Source organism: Myxine glutinosa, chromosome 7 (genome assembly GCF_964187855.1).
Source record: "Myxine glutinosa chromosome 7, kmMyxGlut1.1, whole genome shotgun sequence".
NCBI classification, from domain to species: domain Eukaryota; kingdom Metazoa; phylum Chordata; class Myxini; order Myxiniformes; family Myxinidae; genus Myxine; species Myxine glutinosa.
In genome coordinates, this window is record NC_136267.1 from 13,571,739 (window position 1) to 13,595,469 (window position 23,731).

General features: G+C 41.4%; 1 protein-coding gene across 1 annotated transcript in view; it reads right to left on the bottom strand.

Annotated features, from left to right (window-relative positions):
• Positions 1 to 23,731, bottom strand: part of RNF213 (ring finger protein 213) — a 391,778-nt gene that overhangs the window by 361,107 nt on the left and 6,940 nt on the right. Inside the window, exon 2 of the mRNA XM_078781285.1 lies at positions 7,638 to 7,841. Coding sequence (XP_078637411.1) covers positions 7,638 to 7,841 — 204 coding nt within the window. The remainder of the gene's footprint in view (positions 1 to 7,637; positions 7,842 to 23,731) is intronic.

Below are 23,731 nucleotides of genomic sequence, written 5' to 3' on the forward strand. Positions count from 1 at the left end.
GCATGTATGTAATAAATGGGTGGTATCAACAGAATGTTGATCGAAGTATGCTAACTACTGTGGCAAGCAAAGATAAGCTGACACTTTTTTTTTCTTTTTTTTTGTATACTGAATCGAGGCTCGTGAAAGAGCAAACATTTACTTCACAAAGAAATCAACCAGACAAACAAAATATATAAAAAGAGGGAGCGGAAGACAAGATGGGGAGAGAAGGGGAAGCACACAAACACAACATTTGAGAGCAGGGAGATGTGTGGGAGGAAGATGGCTTGGGGGGAGGAGGCATGGGAAGGGGGTGGGGGGTGGGGGGTGGGGTGGGAGAAGTATAAAACACAAGGACACCAAGGACTTCCAGGAAAGAAGTTGGTATTTCAAAAAAGTGGAATTGGGGTGAAATTAGCGGGGGTAGAAAAGATCAAGGTTTTGGATGGGGGAAAATAAGAGATGGTGGTGAACAGCTGTTTTAAAGACCTGGAGGGTGGGGTGGGATTGAAGAGAGTGAGGGAGTTTGTTCCAGAGGCAGGAGAAAAGAGGAATGAAGGAGTGAAGGTGAGCAGAGAGTCTTGATTTTGGCAGTTTAACCATAAGAGGGTTGCAGGCAGATCTTGTGCGACCTGTAGGAATAGTGGCGGGACAGAGCCCAGAGAGAGCTGGGGGGGCAAGGCCAGAGAGGAGTCGGTAGAAGACGGAAAGACCACCAACCTGCCTGCGATGAGTGAGAGAGGCCCTTGGAGTTAGCTTCATCGTGGGAGATTCCAATGATTCTGAACGCTTTGGTTTCAACAGCATGAAGACGAGCTAGGTGTGAGGCAGGAGCACCAGCCCAGAGGGGAGAGCAGTATTCCATTGAGCTGCGGATGAAAGCCTTGTATGTGGTGAGGAGCTCAGGTGTGCCAAGGAAGGACTTCGCACGACGGAGGATGCCCAGTCAGCGACTGGCTTTGGAGACCAGATTTGAAATGTGGTTTTCCCAGGAAGGATCATGGCAGATAGTGAGACCCAAAAGCTTGAGTGACAGAACTTCTTGGAGAGGATTATTCAGAAAGTGGATGGGAGGGTTGTCCAGTCGGTCTTTTCGGAGAGACATCGTAAGAGTGTGAGATTTGTCAGGATTGAAAGACATGTTCCACTTGTTTGCCCAGTCTGTGCTTTTGTCCAGGTCTGCAGAGAATGAGGAGGCTGCAGACTGCCGATCTGAGGGATGAAGAATGGAGCGACAGAGAGTAGAGTAATCAGCAAAGAGATAGAGAGGATTTTCAAGAGTCAGAGAGATCATTGATGAAGACCAGAAAAAGCACAGGGCCCAGAACACTGCCTTGGGGAACTCCAGCCTGAACAGGAAGAGGAGATGAGAGAAACCCATTCAGGGCCACACGTTGACTACGACTAGAGAGGAAGTCCGCCAGCCATGCGTGGAGATTTCCATGGATACTAAAAGAGAAGAGTTTGGTGAGCAGAGCGGGTGCCAGACCGTATCGAAGGCACGTGATATGTCAAGGGAGACTGCTCTAATTTCCTGTTTGGCATTGAGGACCTCCATCCATTGTTGAGAAAGCAGAAGCAGCATGTCCAGAGTAGAGTGACCAAGTCTGAAACCAAATTGATGATCAGAGATCAAGCCATTGGAGAAGAGGAAAGATTTCATATCTGAAGCAATGATGGATTCCATGACTTTGCTGATAATTGGGAGAAGTCTGATTGGTCTGTAGTTGCTGGGATCTGTTTTTGCACCTTTTTTTGTGCAAAGCGGTGATGTTGGCAGATTTCCAAGCAGATGGCAGATGACCTTGAGCAAAAGAGAGGGTGAAGAGAGCAGAGAGAGGGAGTGAAAGAGTGGAAGAACAGGATTTTATGACCCGTGGGCTGATGCCGCCAGGTCCAGTTGCAGAATCAGAGTCTAGGGTTGACAGAAACTTTTCCACATTATCAGGAGGAAAGGACACAGAGTCCAGGAGCAGCTGGGTATGACTGAGAGGGATGGGTTTGGGACACAAGATTTAGAGGCAAACACAGAGTTGAGGCATTCAGCTTTTTCACGTGCGGAGTCAGCCGTGTGGCCGTTTGAGGTGAGGGAGGGGATGGAGGGGGAACAAACACCAGAAACAGATTTGACCAGACGCCACCAGGTTTTTGGAAGAGGGAGACAGATAAGAGAGTTCGGTCCTGAGAATGGAGAGATATTGTTTCCTGGCTCTCCTGAGGGTGGACACACACTTGTTTCGGGCTTTGTGAAAGGAAATGAGATTTCCTTCCGTTGGATTTGCTTTCCAGGAGACGAAAGCAAGTTGTTTCTGGGCAATAGCCTCACCACAAGATTCCGTGTACCATGGATGGGAGGAAGGGTATGACAACTGAAGACGAGATGGGATAAATCTGTGCATGAGAGAGCAATTTACTTTGGAAGAATTCCCAGGATGAGTTGATGTCAGAGGCAGTAGAGATGGGAGACCAGTCCAGATGATTGATGGCTGCTTGAAGACCGTGCCAGTTGGCCTGAGTGAAATGCCAGACTCGTCGACGCTGAGGAGGCTCTCTGAAAATGGTCAGAGAGATGTCCACTTTAACAAGCACATGATCAGATGAGCCGATTGGAGCAGAAGAAGAGCAGCAGACATTTTCAGGGAAGTTAGTCATAACCAAAACTAAGTCATAACTTAGTCATAACCATAAGTTAGTCATAACTTCAGACATTAACCCTTTGTTGGAACAAAAGAGGGTCTTTTGCACCGAGCTCTTTTACTCCTATGAAGGGTTAACACCCGAAATGTCAGCTTCGACTTGCTTACTACAATGGTTAGGCAGACTGTTCTATCGATCAATGCTATGTTGATTCCATCCATTATTCTAACTGTCCATCAATGAGGATTGACACTGGAGCATGACCTGTTCTTCATTTGATGAAGTTTACTAATTCGAGGTAATTTTTCTTTATTGTATAGGTAACTAAGAGACACCATTATGTATTTCTGCTTCACTGCATCTGCTGAAAATCAAGATGGTGACAAGTGAGCTGATAAAGAGGGCAGAACAGGGAATAATTTAAAATATCTCGTCAACAACAACAAAACATGCAGCCAATGTAAAGGTACAAATGATTGAAAATAAGTAATTGTTTCATTGAAAAAAAGTGAAAAAAATCAATAAATTAGTTCCTCCATTTAACTTTCATTCTCTTCCTGGAATGCAAACTCTATGGAAGGCAATACGAGATCATTCCACAAAACCTGCAACAAGTTTGTGTCCACTCTCAGAAGAGCCAGAAAACAACATCTGTCCAACCTAAAGATTGAGCTTTCAAACTTGTAGCCCTCCTCTAAAACCTGGTAGTGCCGGGGTTAGGTCTGTCTCTGGAGTATGTGACCCTTCCATCTCCTCCCTCTCTTCAAATGATGCCACAGCTGACTCTGCATGTGAGTCGGCCAAATGCCTCCATTCTGTGTTTGCTTCCAAATATTGTCCCCCCAACCTTCCCCTTTACCCCCACCCCCTCCATCCATCGACTTTCTCAACAATACTCTTGGGGAAGTTCAGTCATTCAAACTCCTGAGTCTCACTATCAGCCATGACCTTTCTTCGGCAAACCCCATTTCAAAATTGGCCTCCAAAGCCCGCAGCCAACTGGGCATCCTCCATCGTACAAAGTCCTTGGCACACCTGAACTCCGATCCACTTACAAGGCTTCCATCCACAGCTTTATGTAGTGGAGCTCTCCCCTCAAGGCTGGAGACCCTGGCTCACAACTTGCTCAGCTTGATGCCATGGAAACCAAGAACTTCAAGACCATTGGAATCTCCCACGAGGAAGCTGTGTCTATACTGGCTTATCACTTTCCCATCGCAGACAGGTCAGTGGTGTGTCTGTCTTCTACCATCTCCTCTCTGTTCTTGCACCCACTGCTCTTTCCATCCCTTGTCCATGTCCTGCCTGCCGCCCCTCCTTCCCCATCCCTCCAGTTTTCTGCAATGCGCACGAGGTCTACCATCAACCCCTTCTGGTGGAACTTGAAAAATTCAGAATCACTGCTCACCTCCACTCATTTGTTCCTCTTTTCCCCACCTGTGGAATCAACTTCCACATTCTCTTCAATCTCATTATTGACTCCAGGTCTTCAATACTGCTCTTCACCACCATCTCAAATCATCCCCCATGCAAAACCTTGATCTTTTCTACCATCCCTCCAACCCATACCTCCAAGAAAAGAAAAGAAACCTCTAAGAAGTCACACACTTCATCAAACAACGAGACAATCGAAAATATAACACACCAACAGCCAAAGCACCAGACCTAGTAGAAAGGATTCAAACACTAAAAACATAAATCAACAACAAAATACTCGTGAAAAAAAAACACAAAACTGGCACTCCTTTCTGCAAACACTAAACCACTCAATCAATACCAAATACTTGTACAAAACCGTAAACAGCAACAATAACTCCAACAGCAGCATAACACCATCACATGCAGCCATAACTACCACAGACAGCACATCATCAGAAAAACAACAAGCTAACATCCTCATTGACCATTACGCAAACACAAGTCATATAGGACCCAGAAAAGAGGAAAGATGTATTACAAGACGCAAACTCAGCTTCCAACTCGACACCACAATCACAACATTCACTCCCGCATAAACAACAAAAATTATCAAAAACATAAAAACTAGCAGACTACCGGCCCAGACAACAACTCCAATTTACATTTAAAACACCTTGGACCACAAGGCATATCAGCCCTCACACCCATAAGAAATGTATTTTACCAACACTCAAGAATTCCCCAAATTTGAAAATTTGGCAAAATCATTACCCTTCTTAAACCAAACAAAGATTCCACCAAAGCAGCCTCCTAAAGACCTGTCACATTACTGTGCAAATCCTCCAAAGTTACAGAATGCCTTATACTTAAACACATAAACCCTCACATCCCTCTCTCATACACCCAACACAGATTCAGACTAAACCACTCCACTCCACTAAACCCTCACACAAAACACCATTGAAGACTTTGACAATAGAAAACCACCAAAACACACTATTCTCACCACAGTAGACATCAGCAAAGCATTTGATACACTCCCAAAGCTCTTACTCAAAAACAACTCAACACAAACATGGACAACAACACCAAACGCTGGCTGGCCATCTACCAATTATGCAGATTAATCATTTGTGATTTTTAACGGCAGGTCATCACGCACAAATTACTTTCTGAATGGAGACCCTCAAGGCTCAGTCCTCTCCCCCACACTCTTTAATCTGTTCATGCATGACATTCCACAACCACCCGAGAACATACAATTATCCTCATATGCGGACAATATAACCATCACCTCTACTCATAGCAACATCAACATAGCACAACTTCAACCCTTCCTCAGCACCCTACAGACCTGGCTCACCATCAACAGACGAAAAGTAGCCCCCTCCAAATCAAGTCACTCTTCGAACAAATTACCAAGAAACAAAGCGCTGCGCCGCACTTCACACTGAACAACCTCCATATTCCACACAAACACACCAAACAAAAATAACCCGCCTCACTTTTAACACATACATGTCATTCTCAGATCACATTACAACAAGCATTAAAAAAAACATTCAGACCCAGGTCGAACACACTTAGGGCACTCGCAGGCATTGACTTCGGACACCACAAAGAACCAACATCACTTGCATACAAAGTATATTAGATCAACTATCAACTACACCAGCTTATCTTGGGCCTCCAGCCTATCAAACAGATATCTCAACACCCTGCAGACCATACAAAACGAAACCCTTCATATCATCACAGGTTGCACATTAAAACAACACCCATTGAGCACAATAAGAAGTAACAAGTACAGATGCATTCAAAGTACACTGCCCCCATGCCAAATAAGTTAATATCCTCCAGCGCGGTATCGCCGCGGCGCCGTCGGCGCCCGGAGATACCGCTGTGCAGCAAATAGAGATGGTATTGGGAAGGAGAGGTGTGCAATAATTGATTGATTAATTAATTGCGTAATTAAAATCAATAAATAATAACCGTAAAATAATTTCTTAATCAATTGGCTAATAGCATACATACCTCAACCACCAGTGTTTCAACCGAAGCTGTAACTTTTTGAACATTAGTTAAATCAATTAATCAAAAATGAAATAATGAATTGATTAATCAATAAATAAGAAATCGATTAATCGATTAATCAATAAATCAAAAATATCCTTTATAGCCACATCACTTGGTCACTGTCATGTGCAAATATCAGCTTCCCAGCTATAAAGGTGCCTGAGATATTGCCCAGATGAGAAATAAAATAAATAAGTGATTAATAATGAAATTAAATAAATAACAATCATAAAATAATTAAATTATTAATCAATTGGCTAATAGAATACCTAAACCACCACCGTTTCATCCGAATCTGTAACTTAAAGAAGAAAAAAATCATGAGTCAAATAATTAAATAATTAAAGGATTAATTGATTAATCAATAAATCAATTAATCAAAAATAGCCTCAACAGCCAAATCACTTGGTCATTGTCGTGTCCAAATATCAGCTTCCTAGCTCAAACGATGGCTGAGATATCGCCAGGACAAACAAACAGGAAAAGAAGAAACCGGAGTGAAAACTGAGTACGGTACTCCCTTTCAGACCCGGCAATGACGCCTTAGGTGCACGGCAATGACGTCATGCAGTGCCTGGAGCCATAGGAAAGCCAGCGCCATAGGAAAGGAGCGGTGTACAAAAATGCTAAAAATCAAAGCCCACTTAAACATGAGAGGTGCACAGTTCCTTGCAATGGCAAATGCCAACCACAATCACATGTACACCACCTACAGGCCCCTAGACACAATACAACAACACCACAAAGATACTACAGTGACATCCTTTGGAACATCCCCCCATCAAAGAACAGAAACCACAAAAAACACATCGACACCACCATAAACGTAATAAACAACCTGGGCCCAAACAGTATCTTAGACACAAAACCCTCATCCATCGATAACACTGAAAAACTACTCCCCAGGTCTGATCGTGTTCACCTTTCACGCCTTCGCTGTGGACACCACCCACAACTTTTACACTGCAAACATAGACTTGACGACACCACTGACAAACACTTGCAACCACTGCCTGGCCGCTCCACGCACAATAAAGCATCATGGAAGATTGCACATTCCTGGTTTCACGTAGGCAGGAGCACATCTTCGATGTGAGGGATCTCTGGGTCGATCCTGTGAGATCGATCGGCTATCTCTGTGCCGCTAATCAGTTCAACCAGAACTGACTGGGGCAACAACAACAACAACATCCAAGCCCACAACCCTTCAAATTTCCAGTTTTTCTTTCGTGAGAGTTTGCTTCTGTAACCATCTTGTTCTCTCCGTGCGTCCTCCCTTATTCATCCAAGTTTCCCTCTATTTTGTCCTTCAACTCTGCTGTTGGTGTCACCTCACCCTTCTTTCTGCTTGTCCTTTTTGTTCTGTTGCATCCTGATCCATTCAGTCTTCTAACTTTTCCACGGACCATTTTATTTTTATTTTATTTTTTCTGAATCGAGGCTCGTGAAAGAGCTAAATGAATTACTCTACAAAAAAAAAAGATTAAAACTAAGTTATTCATTTAAAATGTTTATTGCCAAACCTTTGCAAATACGACATTTTCACAGTTTCCTTCAAATAGTTGCAAACAGTCATATGCAGATCTGTCTCCATGGAGTATGCCTGGCTTGGGCTCGAGAACTGAAATGATGGTATGAGCTTGAAGATTAAAGGTAGTAAAAGCAGCGCTTCTTTCTTGTCTTGCCACATCAAATGTTTGCAAAACATGGTGAGTAAACCTGGCATTCTGTAGAAAAAATAGCAATCAATAAGTCCACAAAAAATAGGTTGATGATGATGATGAATTACAAACAGTTCAAACCAATAAAAATGCCACAGGCCAAAATTAAATATAAACAAGTACAGATACATTCCAAGTACACCGCCCCCATGCCAAATAAATAGATATCCTCCAGCGCGGTATTGCCTGGGTGCCTTGGGCGCATGGGGATACCGCCGTGCACATAGAGACAGTATTGGGAGAGAGAGTTGTACAATAATTGATTGATTAATTGAGTAATTAAAATCAATAAATAAAAATCGTAAAATAATTTCTTAATCAATTGGCCAATCGCATACCTCAACCACCAGTGTTTCATGTGAAGGTGTAACTTTTTGAAAAGGTATGAAACACATGAACACTGCTAGAACTTCCAGGAAAGAAAGAAGTCGGGCAGCCAGCTCTACGAAGAGTCCTGGTTGTTCCAAACTTCTTCCATTTAAGAATTATGGAGGCCACTGTGCTCTTGGGAACCTTCAATGCAGCAGAGATTTTTTTGTAGGCTTCCCCAAATCGGTGCCTCGACACAATCCTGTCTCTGAGCTCTGCAGGCAGTTCCTGAGACCTCATGGCTTGGTTTTTGCTCTGATATGCATTGTCAGCTGTGAGACCTGATATAGATAGGTGTGTGCCTTTCCAAATCATGTCCAATCAATTGAATTAACCACAGGTGTACTCCAATCAAGGTGTAGAAACATCTCAAAGATGATCAAGAGAAATGGGAGGCACCTGAGCGAAATTTCAAGTGTCATAGCAAAGGGTATGAATACTTATGTCAATGTGATATTTCAGTTTTTTCTTTTTAATAAATTTGCAAAACTTTCTAAAATCCTGTTTTCTCTTTGTCATTATGGGGTATTGAGTGCAGATTGATGAGGAAAAAAATGAATTTAAATGATTTCTGCATAAGGTTGCAACATAAAATGTGAAAAAAGTGAAGGGGTCTGAATACTTTCTGAATGCACTGTACATGCAGTCCCCAGATTCCAAACAAAATGCGTTCTTGAAAATGTGTTTTGAAGCTGGATGGATGTTCGTAAACCGGAACAATAAATCCCCTTTAAATCCATGTAATAAGTAAGTAATAAGAACAAGTAATAAGAACTTATAAGAACAAGTAATAAGAACCATGTAATAAGAACAAGATGGTGCCTCCTCACTCTCTGAAGACCTGGACAAAATCACAGACTGGTCAAACAAGTGGAACATGTCTTTCAATCCTGACAAATCTCACACTCTTACTATGTCTCTCCGAAAAGATCGACTGGACAACCCTCCCATCTACTTTCTCAACAATCCTCTCCAAGAAGTTCTGTCGCTCAAGATTTTGGGTCTCACTATCTGCCATGATCTTTCTTGGGAAAACCACATTTCCAAGCTGGCCTCCAAAGCCAGTCGCCGACTGGGCATCCTCCGTCGTGCGAAGTCCTTCCTCGGCACACCTGAGCTCCTCACCACATACAAGGCTTTCATCCGCAGCTCAATGGAATACTGTTCTCCCCTATGGGCCGGTGCTCCTGCCTCACACCTAGCTCGGCTTCACGCTGTTGAAACCAAAGCTTTCAGAATTATTGGAATCTCCCGCGATGAAGCTATCTCTGAGGGCCTTTCACTCACTCACCGCAGGCAGGTAGGTGGTCTTTCTGTCTTCTACCGACTCCTCTCCGGCCTTGCACCCCCAGCTCTCTCTGTGCTCTGTCCCCCAAATATTCCTACAGGTCGCACAAGATCTGCCAGCAACCCTCTGATGGTTAAACTGCCGAAATCTCGGCTCTCTGCTCACCTTCACTCTTTCATTCCTCTTTTCTCCCACCTCTGGAACAAACTCCCTCACTCCCTTCAATCCCACTCCTCCCTCCAGGTCTTTAAAACAGCTGTTCACCACCATCTCTTATCTTCCCCCATCCAAAACCTTGATCTTTTCTACCCCCGCTAATTCACCCCAGATCCACCTTGTTTGAAATTCCAACTTCTTTCCTGGAAGTCCTGGCAGTGTCCATATGTTTTATACCTCTCCCACCGCCCCCTTCCCACGCCCCCCCCCAAAGCCCTCGCCCTCTCTCAGATCTCTCGATGTCTCCATGTCTCTCGGTCCCTGCTCTCAAATGTTGTGTTTGTGTCCTTCCCCCTCTCTCCCCATCTTGTCTACCGCTCCCTATGTTATATGTTTTATGTGTCGGTTCGTCTTTCTGTGTGATTAATGTTCGCTCTTTCACGAGCCTCGACCTTGTGTACAAAAAAAAAAAAAAAAAAAAAAAAAGTGATTAATTGGTTCCTGAACACAAAATAAACCCTTTGTTTTTTTACATAAAAGCATTATGAAATGTCCTGTTTAAATCAAAAATTAATAAATTCGAGTAAATGGAACGTGTGTAGTGCATACATGACAATTTGGAGATGACGAAAAACTGGTTGGTAGGAAGACATCGTGGGGGTAGTTATTTATTTATTAGACATGATCTCGCACATTCCTGGAGGGTGATGACGTGGTCTTTGATGAAGGAAAGCTCGTGACGTCACACACAATTGACGAGAGAGATACCTTGCATACTGGCTACAGGTCTATCAGTCTGTGCCAATCCTTGCGATTGGAATGGAAGCCAAACATTGCATTTTTTAAATTGATCGTACATTCCATCAAATACGGGTTTACATGATGTTAAAACGGGTCAGTGGTTTTTCAGAAACATAACAGGCCAAACCCGTGAAATGCGGGGTTGTTTGTCTGGTTGATTTGTTTGTGAAATAAATGTTAGCTCTTTCACGAGCCTCGATTCAGTATACAAAAAAAAAAAATTTATGCTCGTGTGAGGGGCGACGAGAATAATGAGCTGGAGGGGTATATGGTAAAGCAGGGTGAGCACCGCTGTTTCTTGTGCCAGTAAGATAAGGAACCCCTGGAGGGAATGGTGTGTGAAATGGTAGAAGAGTGTTAGGGTGAAGCATGTGTGAATGAGGTGTGAATTATGGTGTGAAGGTGTGAATGGGTCATTAACTCTCGAGATCTGATTTCCTGGATTTAGCGCTCCGGCATGGTATGTTCAAAAAAGCCGTGTTCCTATGACTGAATCAAACATTCTAAAGGAAAAAATGATGGTTCAAAGTATAATGTTGGTATGACCGGATATTCGGTCCGGAAGCCACACATTCAGAAGCTGGGCACAACACGAAAACTTCAATTTGAAAAAAAGAATGATATTAAAGATTTTATTTCATTCCAGAAGTTTAGCGCTAATCCTTATACACCACCCTATTTAACGTCCAAGTACAATGGTGAGTTTGAGGTGAAGGTGGGAGTGCATCAGGGGTTGGTACTAAGTCCACTACTATTTGCAGCTGTGATGGAGGTGCTGGCTCACAATGTAAAGGAGGGTTTACCGTGGGAGTTGTTGTATGCAGCTGATCTGGTGTTGATTGCGGAAAGTATGGATGGACTGAAGGAGAAGATGAACAAGTGGAAGGAATGTATGGAGACAAAAGGTCTGAAGGTAAATATCGGAAAGACGAAGGTGATGGCAAGTGGTAAAGCATGTGGTGAGGTGGAAAGAACTGGGAAGTGGCCGTGTGCTGTGTGCAGGAAGGGTGTTGGAGTGAACTCCATTCAATGTACAATGTGTGCTGAGTGGGTTCATCAAAAATGTAGTGGTCTGAGAGGGTCATTAATCAGTGTGGCAGCTACATTCAAGGGTAAGGTGTGCACAGAGGGAGCTGCAGATGGAGGAAATGTTGAGTTGGATCTTGGAGACGGTGTGAAACTGGAAGGTGTGAAAACATTTTGCTACCTCGGAGACATGCTGAATGGAGAAGGTGGATCAGACTCGGCAACGGTTGCTGGAGTGAGAAGTGCATGGAAGGAGTTTCGGGAACTGAGTGGCGTGCTGACGAGGAGGGGAGTGTCGTTGAAGCTGAAGAGAATGGTAGATGCGGCATGTGTGAGAAGTGTTATGATTTATGGGAGCAAGACATGGGTAATGAACGTAGAGCAGCAACGAAGGCTGGAAAGGGTGGAAATGTGAATGGTTCGGTGGATGTGCGGAGTATCGTTGAGAGAGAGGAAGACAAATGATAAATTGTGAAAGATGATGGGAATAGAGCCTGTGATGGATGCTGTGAAGAGGAACAGGTTGAGATGGTTTGGTCATGTGTTGAGGAAGGATGAAAGTGACTGGTTGAGAAGAGTGATGGAAATGAATGTAGAAGGAGGTAGTGACAGGGAAGACCGAGAAAGACTTGGCTAAAGGTGGTGGAAGAAGAAATGCGGGCAATAGGGTTAACAAGGGGAGATGTAGAAAATAGGGCAAAATGGAGAAAATTGTCATGGGGCCCGCAAGGCTAACCCCCGCTCTAGCAGGGAAAATGGCCTTAAAATGCCTGTTGTTGATGTTGTTGTACAGTAGAACCTCGACATTCATGGGGGATATGTTTCTGAAAACTACCACAAAACGCAAATCCGTGAATGTCAGGGGAAATCTTCAAAAGATTTACATTTCAGACATCTTTAGAAAGACTGTGATTCATAAGGGAAATCTTTACAAGTTTAATAACACGAATGCACATATAATTACAGTTTCATTAAAAATGCTTACAAATAAAAATTTAAATGCTGGAAAACGATTCCAAAAAGTTAGCTCACTTTTGCCATGAGAGTCGATATAAAATGTGACTCCTGGGACAGACCACATTCCCCCACATCTCCCTTGCCCCCAAACAGAAACTGCCTCAACCCAAAAACAGGAAGTGACACCACAAACCGAAAGTGACCAATTAATTATTTAATTTTCACAATTTCACGATTTTCAAAAAAATATAAAAAATTGATTTTCAAAATTTCCGATTTGTCATTTTTCCCGATTTTCACGATCTTTGTGGTTTTCTCGATTTACTCAAAATTTTAGGTTAGTAAGAAATAATTTTACTTATGTCCAACAATATTCGCGACAATAATCAATATCGGCGTCATTTTCTACTATATTAACGTTAGTAGTTGAATCTATAACACTAACGTGTTTCATACAAGTACCGGGGTCTTCACAGCATTCGGGTAGGGTTACGGACTTACAATACTCAGTATTGTAATTATCATTATCCTCATCATTATCCTTACCACCACTACAACCAAAATCATCACGATCGTCATAATCGTCGTGATGATCCCCGTTACAATCTCCATAATCAACATGGCGAGGATAACGACGCGAATCATGAGTAATAACACAATCACACGCGCAACAGGGAAAATTACGGGGAATAACAAGGTTAATGTTATCATTTAGCTGTGGTGTACAAAGATTTATAATGGAGAATGATGTCATGATCCATAATATTTGTGTAATAATAGATATTGTCATTTATATATAAGATTATGGAATTAAATTTTAAAAAATGATTTTTAATTTAAAAAAATAAAATAGTAATATTAAAACGAACTATTATGGCATTGACTTATCTGAATTTTGCTATTTAAAATATTATCTTTGAAGAACCAAAGTATTACAACAACAATGGATTTATTTATTATCGTATTATGATTAAATATAATTACAATCATACTCACGCACAAAGTGGTATTAGAAAACTGTTTATCGAAACACCAACGTTGTTTTCGTGGGGTATTAAAGCGAATGTAAATAATACCAAGGACCGTAGAGTTAAATCATATTCGTTACCTCTTGTTATGCATAGCTCCCAAATGCCTATGACGATGGAGGAAGCAAAAACAATAGAATTGTTTGAAGAAATTCTTACCGCAGTTAAAACACATCTGATGAGAGACGATGTTATTGAAAAGATGAAAAAGGAAAAGAACAAGTTTAGAGGCTTTGTTAATAGCCTTAATATATTTTATCAGAAACGTGATGGAGAAATTCCTATTGAAGGCATCCCACCAACAATGTATCCAAAACTTTTAACCAAATACGAAAAGTGTAGGGAAGAGGACAAACCCCCTGAAATTCTGACTTCGTTTTATGATGACAACATCAACGAAGAATCATGTCTGAAGATCATAATATTGAACCAGAGAAATTAATGGACACAAAATGTAAAGTTGTTTGCGCCATTGAGGTATCAAATGTTTTTATCGGCGGTGCGGGTCCATCCATTCAATTGAAAGTAAATGATGTTGTCCAAGAACTATGTGGAAAAACAAACAAACTAATGATTAATATTCACAATCTTACACCTCAAAATAAAATTACGGAAGCAGCAACGGCGTGTATGTATATGTAATATAAAAAATAAATAATATGAAAAATATATAATTAAATTTATATGATAGGTTGTGGGTAAGTTGTGGTTAAAATGATAGAAATATAACATTTATGTTATACTTCTTTTAAAATAATATTTTTGTATATAAAATGGATGGACCTATTTTCAAAATATTTCAAGATATATTCAACTCAATTAGACAGTTGGTTGAGTCACTTCTAATATGTATACACAATTATAATAGGGATAACACACAGGAAAAAGGATTAGATGAGGATGGCAATCCTAAAGCTTGGTCTAAGCCTTGAAATAGGGTCGATGAAGTGTGTATTAAGCATGACTGATTATGGTAATACCACTACGTTGGACGAAAAACATGAAGCTGATAGAGAAATGCTGTATAATTTGTCTTTGATACAAAATCCAACGTTGAGGGAGAAAGTTGATAGGGTTATCGTGAAGAATATGATAGGTGTTAAATTGAGTTGGGGCTTGGGTATCAAAAAAAAAACTACTAAACTCTAAGAGTGATATTAAACCTGAGGAACGAATCATTTTAGCTAAAATTATAGAAATATAACATTTATGTTATACTTCTTTTAAAATAATATTTTTATCAGAGTATATAAAATGCATGAACCCATTTTCAAAATATTTCAAGATATATTTAACACAATTAGATGGTTGGTTGAATCACTTCTAATATGTGTACACAATTATAATGCAAATAGGGATAACAACACAGGATGAATGATTAACCGTTATATATCTTCAGCCTTATATAAAATGGATGATTTTTTACCCGTGTGGGAAAGCAAGATAAAATTTAACAATCATAAAAACCTCCCAAATTCATTAAGATGTCTAATAGTTGGTTCAAGGGGATGTGGAAAAACCTGTTTGCTTTTAAAGATGCTTCTTACTCCAAAATTTTTAGATTATGAAAATTTAATAATTTTCACAAAGTCAAGTTTTCAACCAGAGTATCAACTAGTATCCCAAGGTTTTAATGCTGGTCTTCAAAAATAAGATATAATTGGGTTATTTAAGCTTCAACACAAACTAAATGAACACAACATTGAAGATGTAAGCAACTATTTTGTGATACTCCACAAAAATGGAAAAATAAATCAAAACCAACATCACCTATAACTTGTATTCTTAGCGATAATACGGATGATATACCTTTACCCCAAGACTTAGATGACACAAAAAAAGAACCTCGTTATCTTTGACAATTGTGTTAATGAGGGAAATCAAACGGTTATGGACAGTTATTATACAAGGGGGCGACATTCTTCTTGTCATTATATTTATCTTAGTCAATCATACTTTCAACTCCCTCGTCGCTCAATAAGAAACAATGCTAATACTTTTATTTTATTTAAACTAAATGCATTAGATATAACTAATTTTTGGAGGAATAATTGTTCTACATTATGTAATAAAAAGGAATTTGAGATCATATGAAACATATGACTGAAAAATATAAATAAATTGTTGTTAAAGATGATATAATAACTAACAAGCATTACGCCTAGGTCCCCCGTCGGTGAAGTGATGCGAGTTGACAAAGTGGAAGACGCAAAGCGGCCATCTTGGATTTTGACGTGGCGACCCAATTTACAATAGCGTTCTTCCTTATGCCGAGATACACCCACACATCAAATTAGAAGTTGGTACTTCGCTTATTTTTCAAGATATTCATCTCACAAGGTTCAGACATACATGGCGGCGGCCATCTTGGATTTTGACGTGGCGACCCAATTTTAAACAGCGTTCTTGCTTGTGCCTAGATACACCCACACACCAGATTAGAAGTTGGTACTTGGCTTATTTTTCGAGATATTTCGTTCACAAGGTTTAGACATATATATGGTGGCGGCCATCTTGGATTTTGACGTGGCGACCCAATTTTCAATAGGGTTCTTCCGTATGCCAAGATACACCCACACACCAGATTAGAAGTTGGTACTTCGCTTATTTTTCAAGATATTCAGCTCAAGGTTCAAACCTACATGGCATCAGACATACATGGCGGCGGCCATCTTGGATTTTGACGTGGGTTGCACCCACACACCAAATTCGAATGCGGTCCTTCGCTTACGCATGCACGCCCGCACGCACGGACGGACACACGGACGGAGGGGAAAACCATAGTCCCCCTTTCGCTCCGCGGTGCGACGGGGGACAATAATTTCTTTGCATAAATAAAATGAATGCTGAAGAACGAGCAAGAAAATTTAAGGAACATCAACAATTACTTTCAAAAGTTGTTAAACAAGAAGAAGAGATAAAGAAGAGGCGGAGGCAGAAACTAATGGGTGAAGACGTATTTGAAAGAAAACAAGAGAAGTTTTTTAAACCTCTTTTAGAATCTGCCAAACAAAAGGCAGTTTCGTTTCAACTTCCTGCGATATAATATACCCCCCAAAAAAGCCAAGAGGCACATGATTTGATTGACCTATCAGACCAAGTGCCCGCGATAACATACACAAGCAAACAACAACAAGGGTTGCGAGAGTTGGAGGAACTAGCGAATCAAGAACTTACAAGTATAGAAGCAACACAATCATCCCCAGAACTTGGGAAGACAAATAAACTTTCTAATTATGTTGCGAAAGCTATTAAATACAATGAATATAAAAGGGATACATTAACCAAAACGGGTCTCATTCCATCAGAAGAAGAACCAGCAGCGTTTCATCTTGTTAACGAGGCAGTATTGGTATTTAATGATGAGTTGCTGTTTTTGAGTTTAATTCACCCAAATGTTAAATTAAACCCCAGATTAATGTTTCTTCTCACACATACCGGACTCAGTGGTTCAAAATATTTTGATGCACCACTTGATATGGAAAGAGAGGAAGATAGAGAGTATATTGAGTTGCTAAACGCGATTAATTATGTGGAGTATATCAAGGGTAAAGAAGTAAGAATGAAAAGGAAAAACATATTAGTCGGGATTTAAAGGAACTTATACCGAGTTCAGGCTCCGGCGTTAGTTTTCTTCCGAGTGACTCATCACAATTAGTTAATAGACTATTACTGTTGCTAGATAGTAAGGAGGTGGGAAACAACAATTGTTTTAATGAAATATCAGCCATTCTAGATCAGTTGATGAATAGGAAAATAATTAATAAATGTCAATACAAAGATCTTTTATCTCACGTTAAATAAAATGAGAAACACAACTCTTAGATTTGATTTTACAGCGAGTGATCACACGGCTTCATTCCCGTACCCGATACCACTTGATCCTACAAAAGAATATGAAGCGGCGTTATTGTCTATGGAAACCTATAATACCTTGTTTAATATTACAGGAAAAAACAAGCATTCTGAGTATTGCGCTGCAATACATGTCCCCTACCAAAGTTCAAAGTGCCATAACTTTGTCAAAAATGATCGAATATGCAAATTTATGCACGGTTGATGCTGGTTTTCAAACTTGATCTGAGGTATGCTGAGACACATGTGTGTCACGCCTCGCCTCGTTGATAAGCCCGCCAGGTCGCTCTGTGGAGCAGCCTGCACGTATTGCACTGTGTGAATTATATAATTACAAACTCACGGTCTGAGGTACTAGCAATTCAAGAGATATCCATTTTTTTTAAAATATTTTCGTTTAATTAACGATATCTGCCAAACCACGTGCCCTATCGCAAATTCCAAAGGGACATTTTAGTAGACTGACATGCTGAACAGATCTGTGAAGTTTCCCCTCGATTGGATCAAAAATGAGGGAGGAGCTCGGTTTTAAAGGTTCATGCTTAAAAACGTCATAACTCTGACACCATGTGACACATGGCGTCATGCTCATTGACTTTTTTGTTCATCATGGGTATGCGATTCTGCCTGCAAAGCTTGGCCTCGATCTGTTCAGCCGTTGCAGAGAAAAAGGGGGTTTTCGTGTTTTCACGAAAAACAATATGGCGGCCGAACCACGTGACCTGTGACGTCATAATTACAATTAAAATATTCTACAGACCGAGTCCCCCCTACGGCGAAAATTTGATCTCAATCGGTCCTATAATTGCAGACAAAATCTTTTTTAAAGGAAATTAAAACTTAAAATGGCACTGAGTTAAGGATCATCAGAATTATCAGAATTCCCAAAGTTAAAAGTGCCATAACTTTGTCAAAAAAGATCCAAACGTCGTGAAGTTCGAACTTGATCTGTAACTTATCATGAGGAAACCATGTGCCAAGTTTTAAATCATTAGCATTAAGCGTTTAGAAAAAAAAGTCCGGAAAACTGCTCTATGTGTGACGGACTGACAAACTGACAGACAGACAGACGGAGGGACGGCGAGCAAACCTATAGTCCCCTCCGGTGTACACCGGTAGGGGACTAATAACAAGTTTAGTTATAATCCGGGAAGCAGATATAAAACTATAGAAGTACCCCCCGGTGCTTACGAGATTCCTATACTATGTTCAGAAATTTCACGCGTTATGAAAGAAAAAGGTGATGAACCAAAAAATATCGAAATAGATATTCAAAAACATACATCAAAATCAACTATTAGACTTAAAAATAATTATAAAATCGATTTCACAATTACTAATTTATTCCAAGAGATGTTAGGTTTCTCCGCAAAAACGCTTGAGGATAATAATACGTTTGTCAGTGATAACGTCGTTGACATATCCTCAGGTATAAATTCAGTGTTGATTAACTGTGATTTGGTTGATGGTGATTATGATGATGGAGTAAAAACAAATACAATATTTTCATTCAGCACTTATTCAACCCCAATAGGTTATAAATTCAATATGGAACCAAAGAATCTCTCCTATTTACCCGTGTCAGGAAAATCCATTTCTAAAGTAAATTTTAAGATAACCGATCAGGATCACCGTATGGTTTCTTTCAATGGTGAAATTATATTCATCATAATTCACCTACTTAAAGTTGTTAAACAATCAATTGGAGAACACCTACGTGAAGTTCTTCAACAAATAATTGAAATATATATATAATAAATATAAAACTATTAATAAATGAACATCCACCTGTTTTTTCTAGAATGTAGTTTTAACACGAGTGATCAAGATAAAAAGAAAACCTTCAAAGAGTTAGCGTTTGGAGAAATGTCTTGTATTTACTCGGGAAAGAGGAGAGGTTATGTTAACGTCGAGCAGAGAATTTTTAATTCCATCAAAATTTTCAATGGAGGATAAATTATGTTTTGAAAAAATGTTTTGGCTGCCACACACTAATTATTCACGACTAGAACGAAAAATCAAAGTGGATAAATTGAAAAAATTAAAACTTAAATATTAAAAGTTTTTATTCTACTTAGAATAAAAACACGATGGTTGTAAGAAAACACGAGTTAAGAAAATATAAAGTCATTACGAAAGATATGAAAGGTGCTAGTAAAACAGCTGGGAATGGAATTGGGGAAGGTATGCATCTTTCACCCTACTATAAGGGTCAAGGTATGTATCTTTCACCGTACTATAAGGGTGAAGGTATGTTTCTTGGGAGAGGACACTATAAGCCTACGAGAGAACGTGGTGTAGGAGATCAATTTAGAAATAAAGGCGATGGGTTAATTGATACTCTAATGGGTATCGGTTCAACTATTCTTAAACATAAAGACCTAATTGGTTCAACCGCTTCTGCTGTGGGAAATGTAGCCGGTGCTGCAAAGAGTATAAAAGACGCTCAAAAGGAGTCTCATAAATTACAAGCGATCAGAGAAGTTAGAAAAGGTAAAACTGAACTAACTCCACAAGAACGACGAAGAATTAATTGAAATACTTGGGTCGGGTTTTCAAAAGTTTTAAATATTGTATTAGTATTACATGTAAATATAATAAATTTATTTATGATTTTTTTTTTTGTTATATATAAAGAATGGAGGCGATTGACAATATGTATGATTTGGATGATACTATTATCATCTCAAACTTAACTAAAAAGGAAGATTATTATAAGGTAAATTCCGTAACAGGAACAGATTGGATTATGAATGGAACAAAAAGTTTTGAGATAAATAATCAACAAACTCGATCTCGAGGCGGTCACGGTATTTCGAAGCTGTTCCACGATCTTCACGCATGCTCGAAGTTAAGTAATTGTCACATTTGTATTTTTGTCGAAACTGTATTTATCTGACGTGTGTGTACCTTTTGCATGTCCCTCGGGAGTTTTATCGGTGTTAATCTTTCATACCTGTAAAAAATAGTCGAGTATTTCGTGCCACGCGCCTAGTTGTTGAAGCTTCCGACCTTGAGGCTTGGTTCTCTCCAGGCATCCAAAGCGGTTATTTTTTCATTCGTGTGTTTGTCAAATTTCAACTCGTTATTTTATCGTCCATGCGTTATTGTTTGTTTATAGTTAGTTTTGGTTTGAATTTCCTGTAACTCGTAATTTATTAATCGTGTTCTGCTCCTCGTGTGCGGCCATGTACTCACCACTGTCGGTGTTTGTTAACTTAAGTCCCCTACATCGTGTTTTGCTTGGCTCTTAGTTTTTTCCCTTCTACCCCGAACATAATACTCTTTTTGTCTAACGTTTTAAATCCCCCCCCCCCCCCCAAAAAAAACCAAAAAAAAAAAAAAAAAACATTTATTTTCCTTTCTCCACGTGTGCTGTTGTCTCATCCTGTACTTTCTGTCCAGGTGTGCTGTTCGCCCCGCCCCCATTATCTCCTTGCCATCCACCTTTTGCCCTGTTCACATGACTCGTGGTGGTCCCTCTCGGCTCTCCCCCCATTGGTATTTTGTGCATATAAGATTGTTTACGGTTCTGTTTCAATATTATTTAAATATGTTTAACCTTTCCCCTTCAGTGTTTTATTCAGTGGTATATTACAACACGCTGTTTTTCTTCCTATTTAAAAGGCTTTTCTCAATTTCCTCTCCAACTCATTCCATGTCAAAAAAAAGAATTTCAATCTCTTATACGTCTCCCTCACTACATGGTCTAAATTCACATTCATTCCACCCCTCCTCCATCGTTCTGAATCGGATTGCTAACTTGAAAATCACAACAAACCCAATTTGTTATCAATGTTCGTCTTTCATTAATCATCCACTTTCTAAACTCCCCTCTTGCCCCTCCCCTCCAAATCCCCCCCCTTGCACCGACACTCCTAAACTCCCCCCTTGCCCCTCCACTCCTAAACTCCCCCCTTGCCCCTCCACTCCTAAACTCCCCCCTTGACCCTCCACTCCTGAACTCTGCCCCTTGCCCTTCCCCTCCTAAACTCCCCCCTTCCGCCACCCCTCCAAATCCCCCCCCTTGCCCCTCCACTCCTGAACTCCCCCCTTGCCCTTCCCCTCCTAAACTCCCCCCTTGCCCATCCCCTCCAAATCCCCCCCCCCTTTCCCCTACACTCCTAAACTCCCCCCTTGCCCCTCCACTCCAAAGCTCCCCCTTTGCCCCTCTCCTCCTAAACTCCCCACTTGCCCCTCCCCTCCTAAACTCCCCCCTCACTCCTCCCCTTCAAAACTCCCCCCCAACCCCTCCCATTCAAATCTCCCCCCATACCATTCCTCTCCAATTCTCCCTCCTCCCCCCTCCTCCTCAAAGCTGCCTCCTCCCCACTTCATCTCCCTTATATCTCATACCTCCACACCCCCCCCCCCCCCCAACCTTCTACTTTCCTCTGCCCCCCCTCAAACAACCCCTCACTGTGCCTCATCCCTTCACCATCAAACCTTTCATCCTCCTCATCCTTCCCTTTCTTGGAACTCTTCTGTAATCTCTGACACACTATCAACTGCTCTCCCTACCTCCCCCTCTCATCCTTCATCTTACCCTACTCCCCCCCTCCCCTGTCCTGTACCCGATGCTCCCCCTCTCTCTTCATTAACGGTATGGACCTCAAACATCCGGGGCCTTCGCTCAAACCTGACTGATCTCTCCATACAAGTTGCTTCTGACAATCCAGACTTGATCTGCTTAACAGAGACTTTCCTCCTTCAAGATGTCTCTGATTCCTTAATATCTCTTCCTGGTTACTCCCTCCTCCGGTATGATAGACCTGAGCCTCGGCCTGGTGGTGGGGTGGCTATCTTTATCAAAAACTCTCTTCCTCACTCTCCTTGCACTGCCCTCTCTCCTCCTCACCCCCAGGAGTACCTCTGGCTATGGCTTCCTCTCCGCTCCCACCTTTTGTTCATATGTGTTCTGTACCATCCCCCAAACAGTGATGACTCCATTTACATTTAACTGTCTGACAACATGGACCAACTTCTATCCACTCATCCCAACTCTCTCTTCCTCATATGTGGTGACTTCAACTGTCATCATGCAACCTGGTTGGGTGTGGGTTCCTCTCTCACCAGTCAGGGCACCTCAGCAAAGGACTTCTGTGACTCACTGGGATTGACACAACCTGTCAATTTCCCGACCCGGATCTCAGCCAATGGAGTATCTTCTCTTCTAGACTTGTTTATGACAAACTTCCCTGCTCATGTCTGCTGCTCTTCTTCTGCCCCAATCGGTTCTTCTCATCATGTGCTTGTCAAAGTGGACATCTCTCTGGCCATTCTCAGAGAGCCTCCTCAGCGTCGACGAGTCTGGCATTTCACTCAGGCCGACTGGGACGGTCTTCAAACAGCCATCAATCGTCTGGATTGGTCTCTCATCTCCACTGCCTCTGACATCAATTCTTCCTGGGAATTCTTCCAAAGCAAACTGCTCTCTCTCATGCACAGATTTATCCCATCTTGCCTTCAGTTGTCTTACCCTTCCTCCCGTCCATGGTACACTGAATCTTGTGGTGAGGCAGTTGCCCTGAAACAACTTGCCTTTGCCTCTTGGAAGGCTAATCCAACTGAAGGCAATCTCAGTTCCTTCCACCAAGCTCGGAACAAGTGTGTGTCTACCCTCAGGAGTGCCAGGAGGCACTATCTCTCCTCACTCAAGAATGAACTCTAAAACCTGTCTCCTTCCTCCAAATCCTGGTGGCGTCTGGTCAAATACGTTTCTGGTGTTTGTTCCCCCTCCATCCCCTCCCTTACCTCAAATGGCCACACAGTTGACATCGCACATGACAAAGCCGAATGCCTCAACTCTGTGTTTGCCTCAAAATCTTTCGTCCCAAACCCATCTCTCTCTGTTCCCACCTTTCCCAGTCGAACCCAACTGCTCCTGGACTCTGTGTCCTTCTCTCCTGACAAGGTGGAGGAGTTTTTGTCGAACCTCGACTCTGATTCTGCAACTGGACCAGACGGCATCAGCCCACGGGTCCTAAAATCCTGCTCTGCCGCTCTATCTCACACTCTCTCTGTTCTTTTCACCCTATCTTTTGCTCAAGGTCATCTGCCAGCATCCTGGAAATCAGCAAACATTACCGCTTTACACAAAAAAGGTGCAAAAACAGATCCTTGCAACTACAGACCAATCAGCCTGCTCCCAATTATCAGCAAAGTCATGGAATCCATCATTGCTTCGGATATGAAATCTTTCCTCTTCTCCAATGGCTTGATCTCTGATCATCAATTTGGTTTCAGACCAGGTCACTCTACTCTGGACATGCTGCTTCTGCTGTCTCAACAATGGATGGAGGTCTTCAATTCCAAACAGGAAATCAGAGCTGTCTCCCTTGACATGTCACGTGCCTTCGATACGGCCTGGCACCCAGCTCTGCTCACCAAACTCTCCTCCTATGGTATCCATGGAA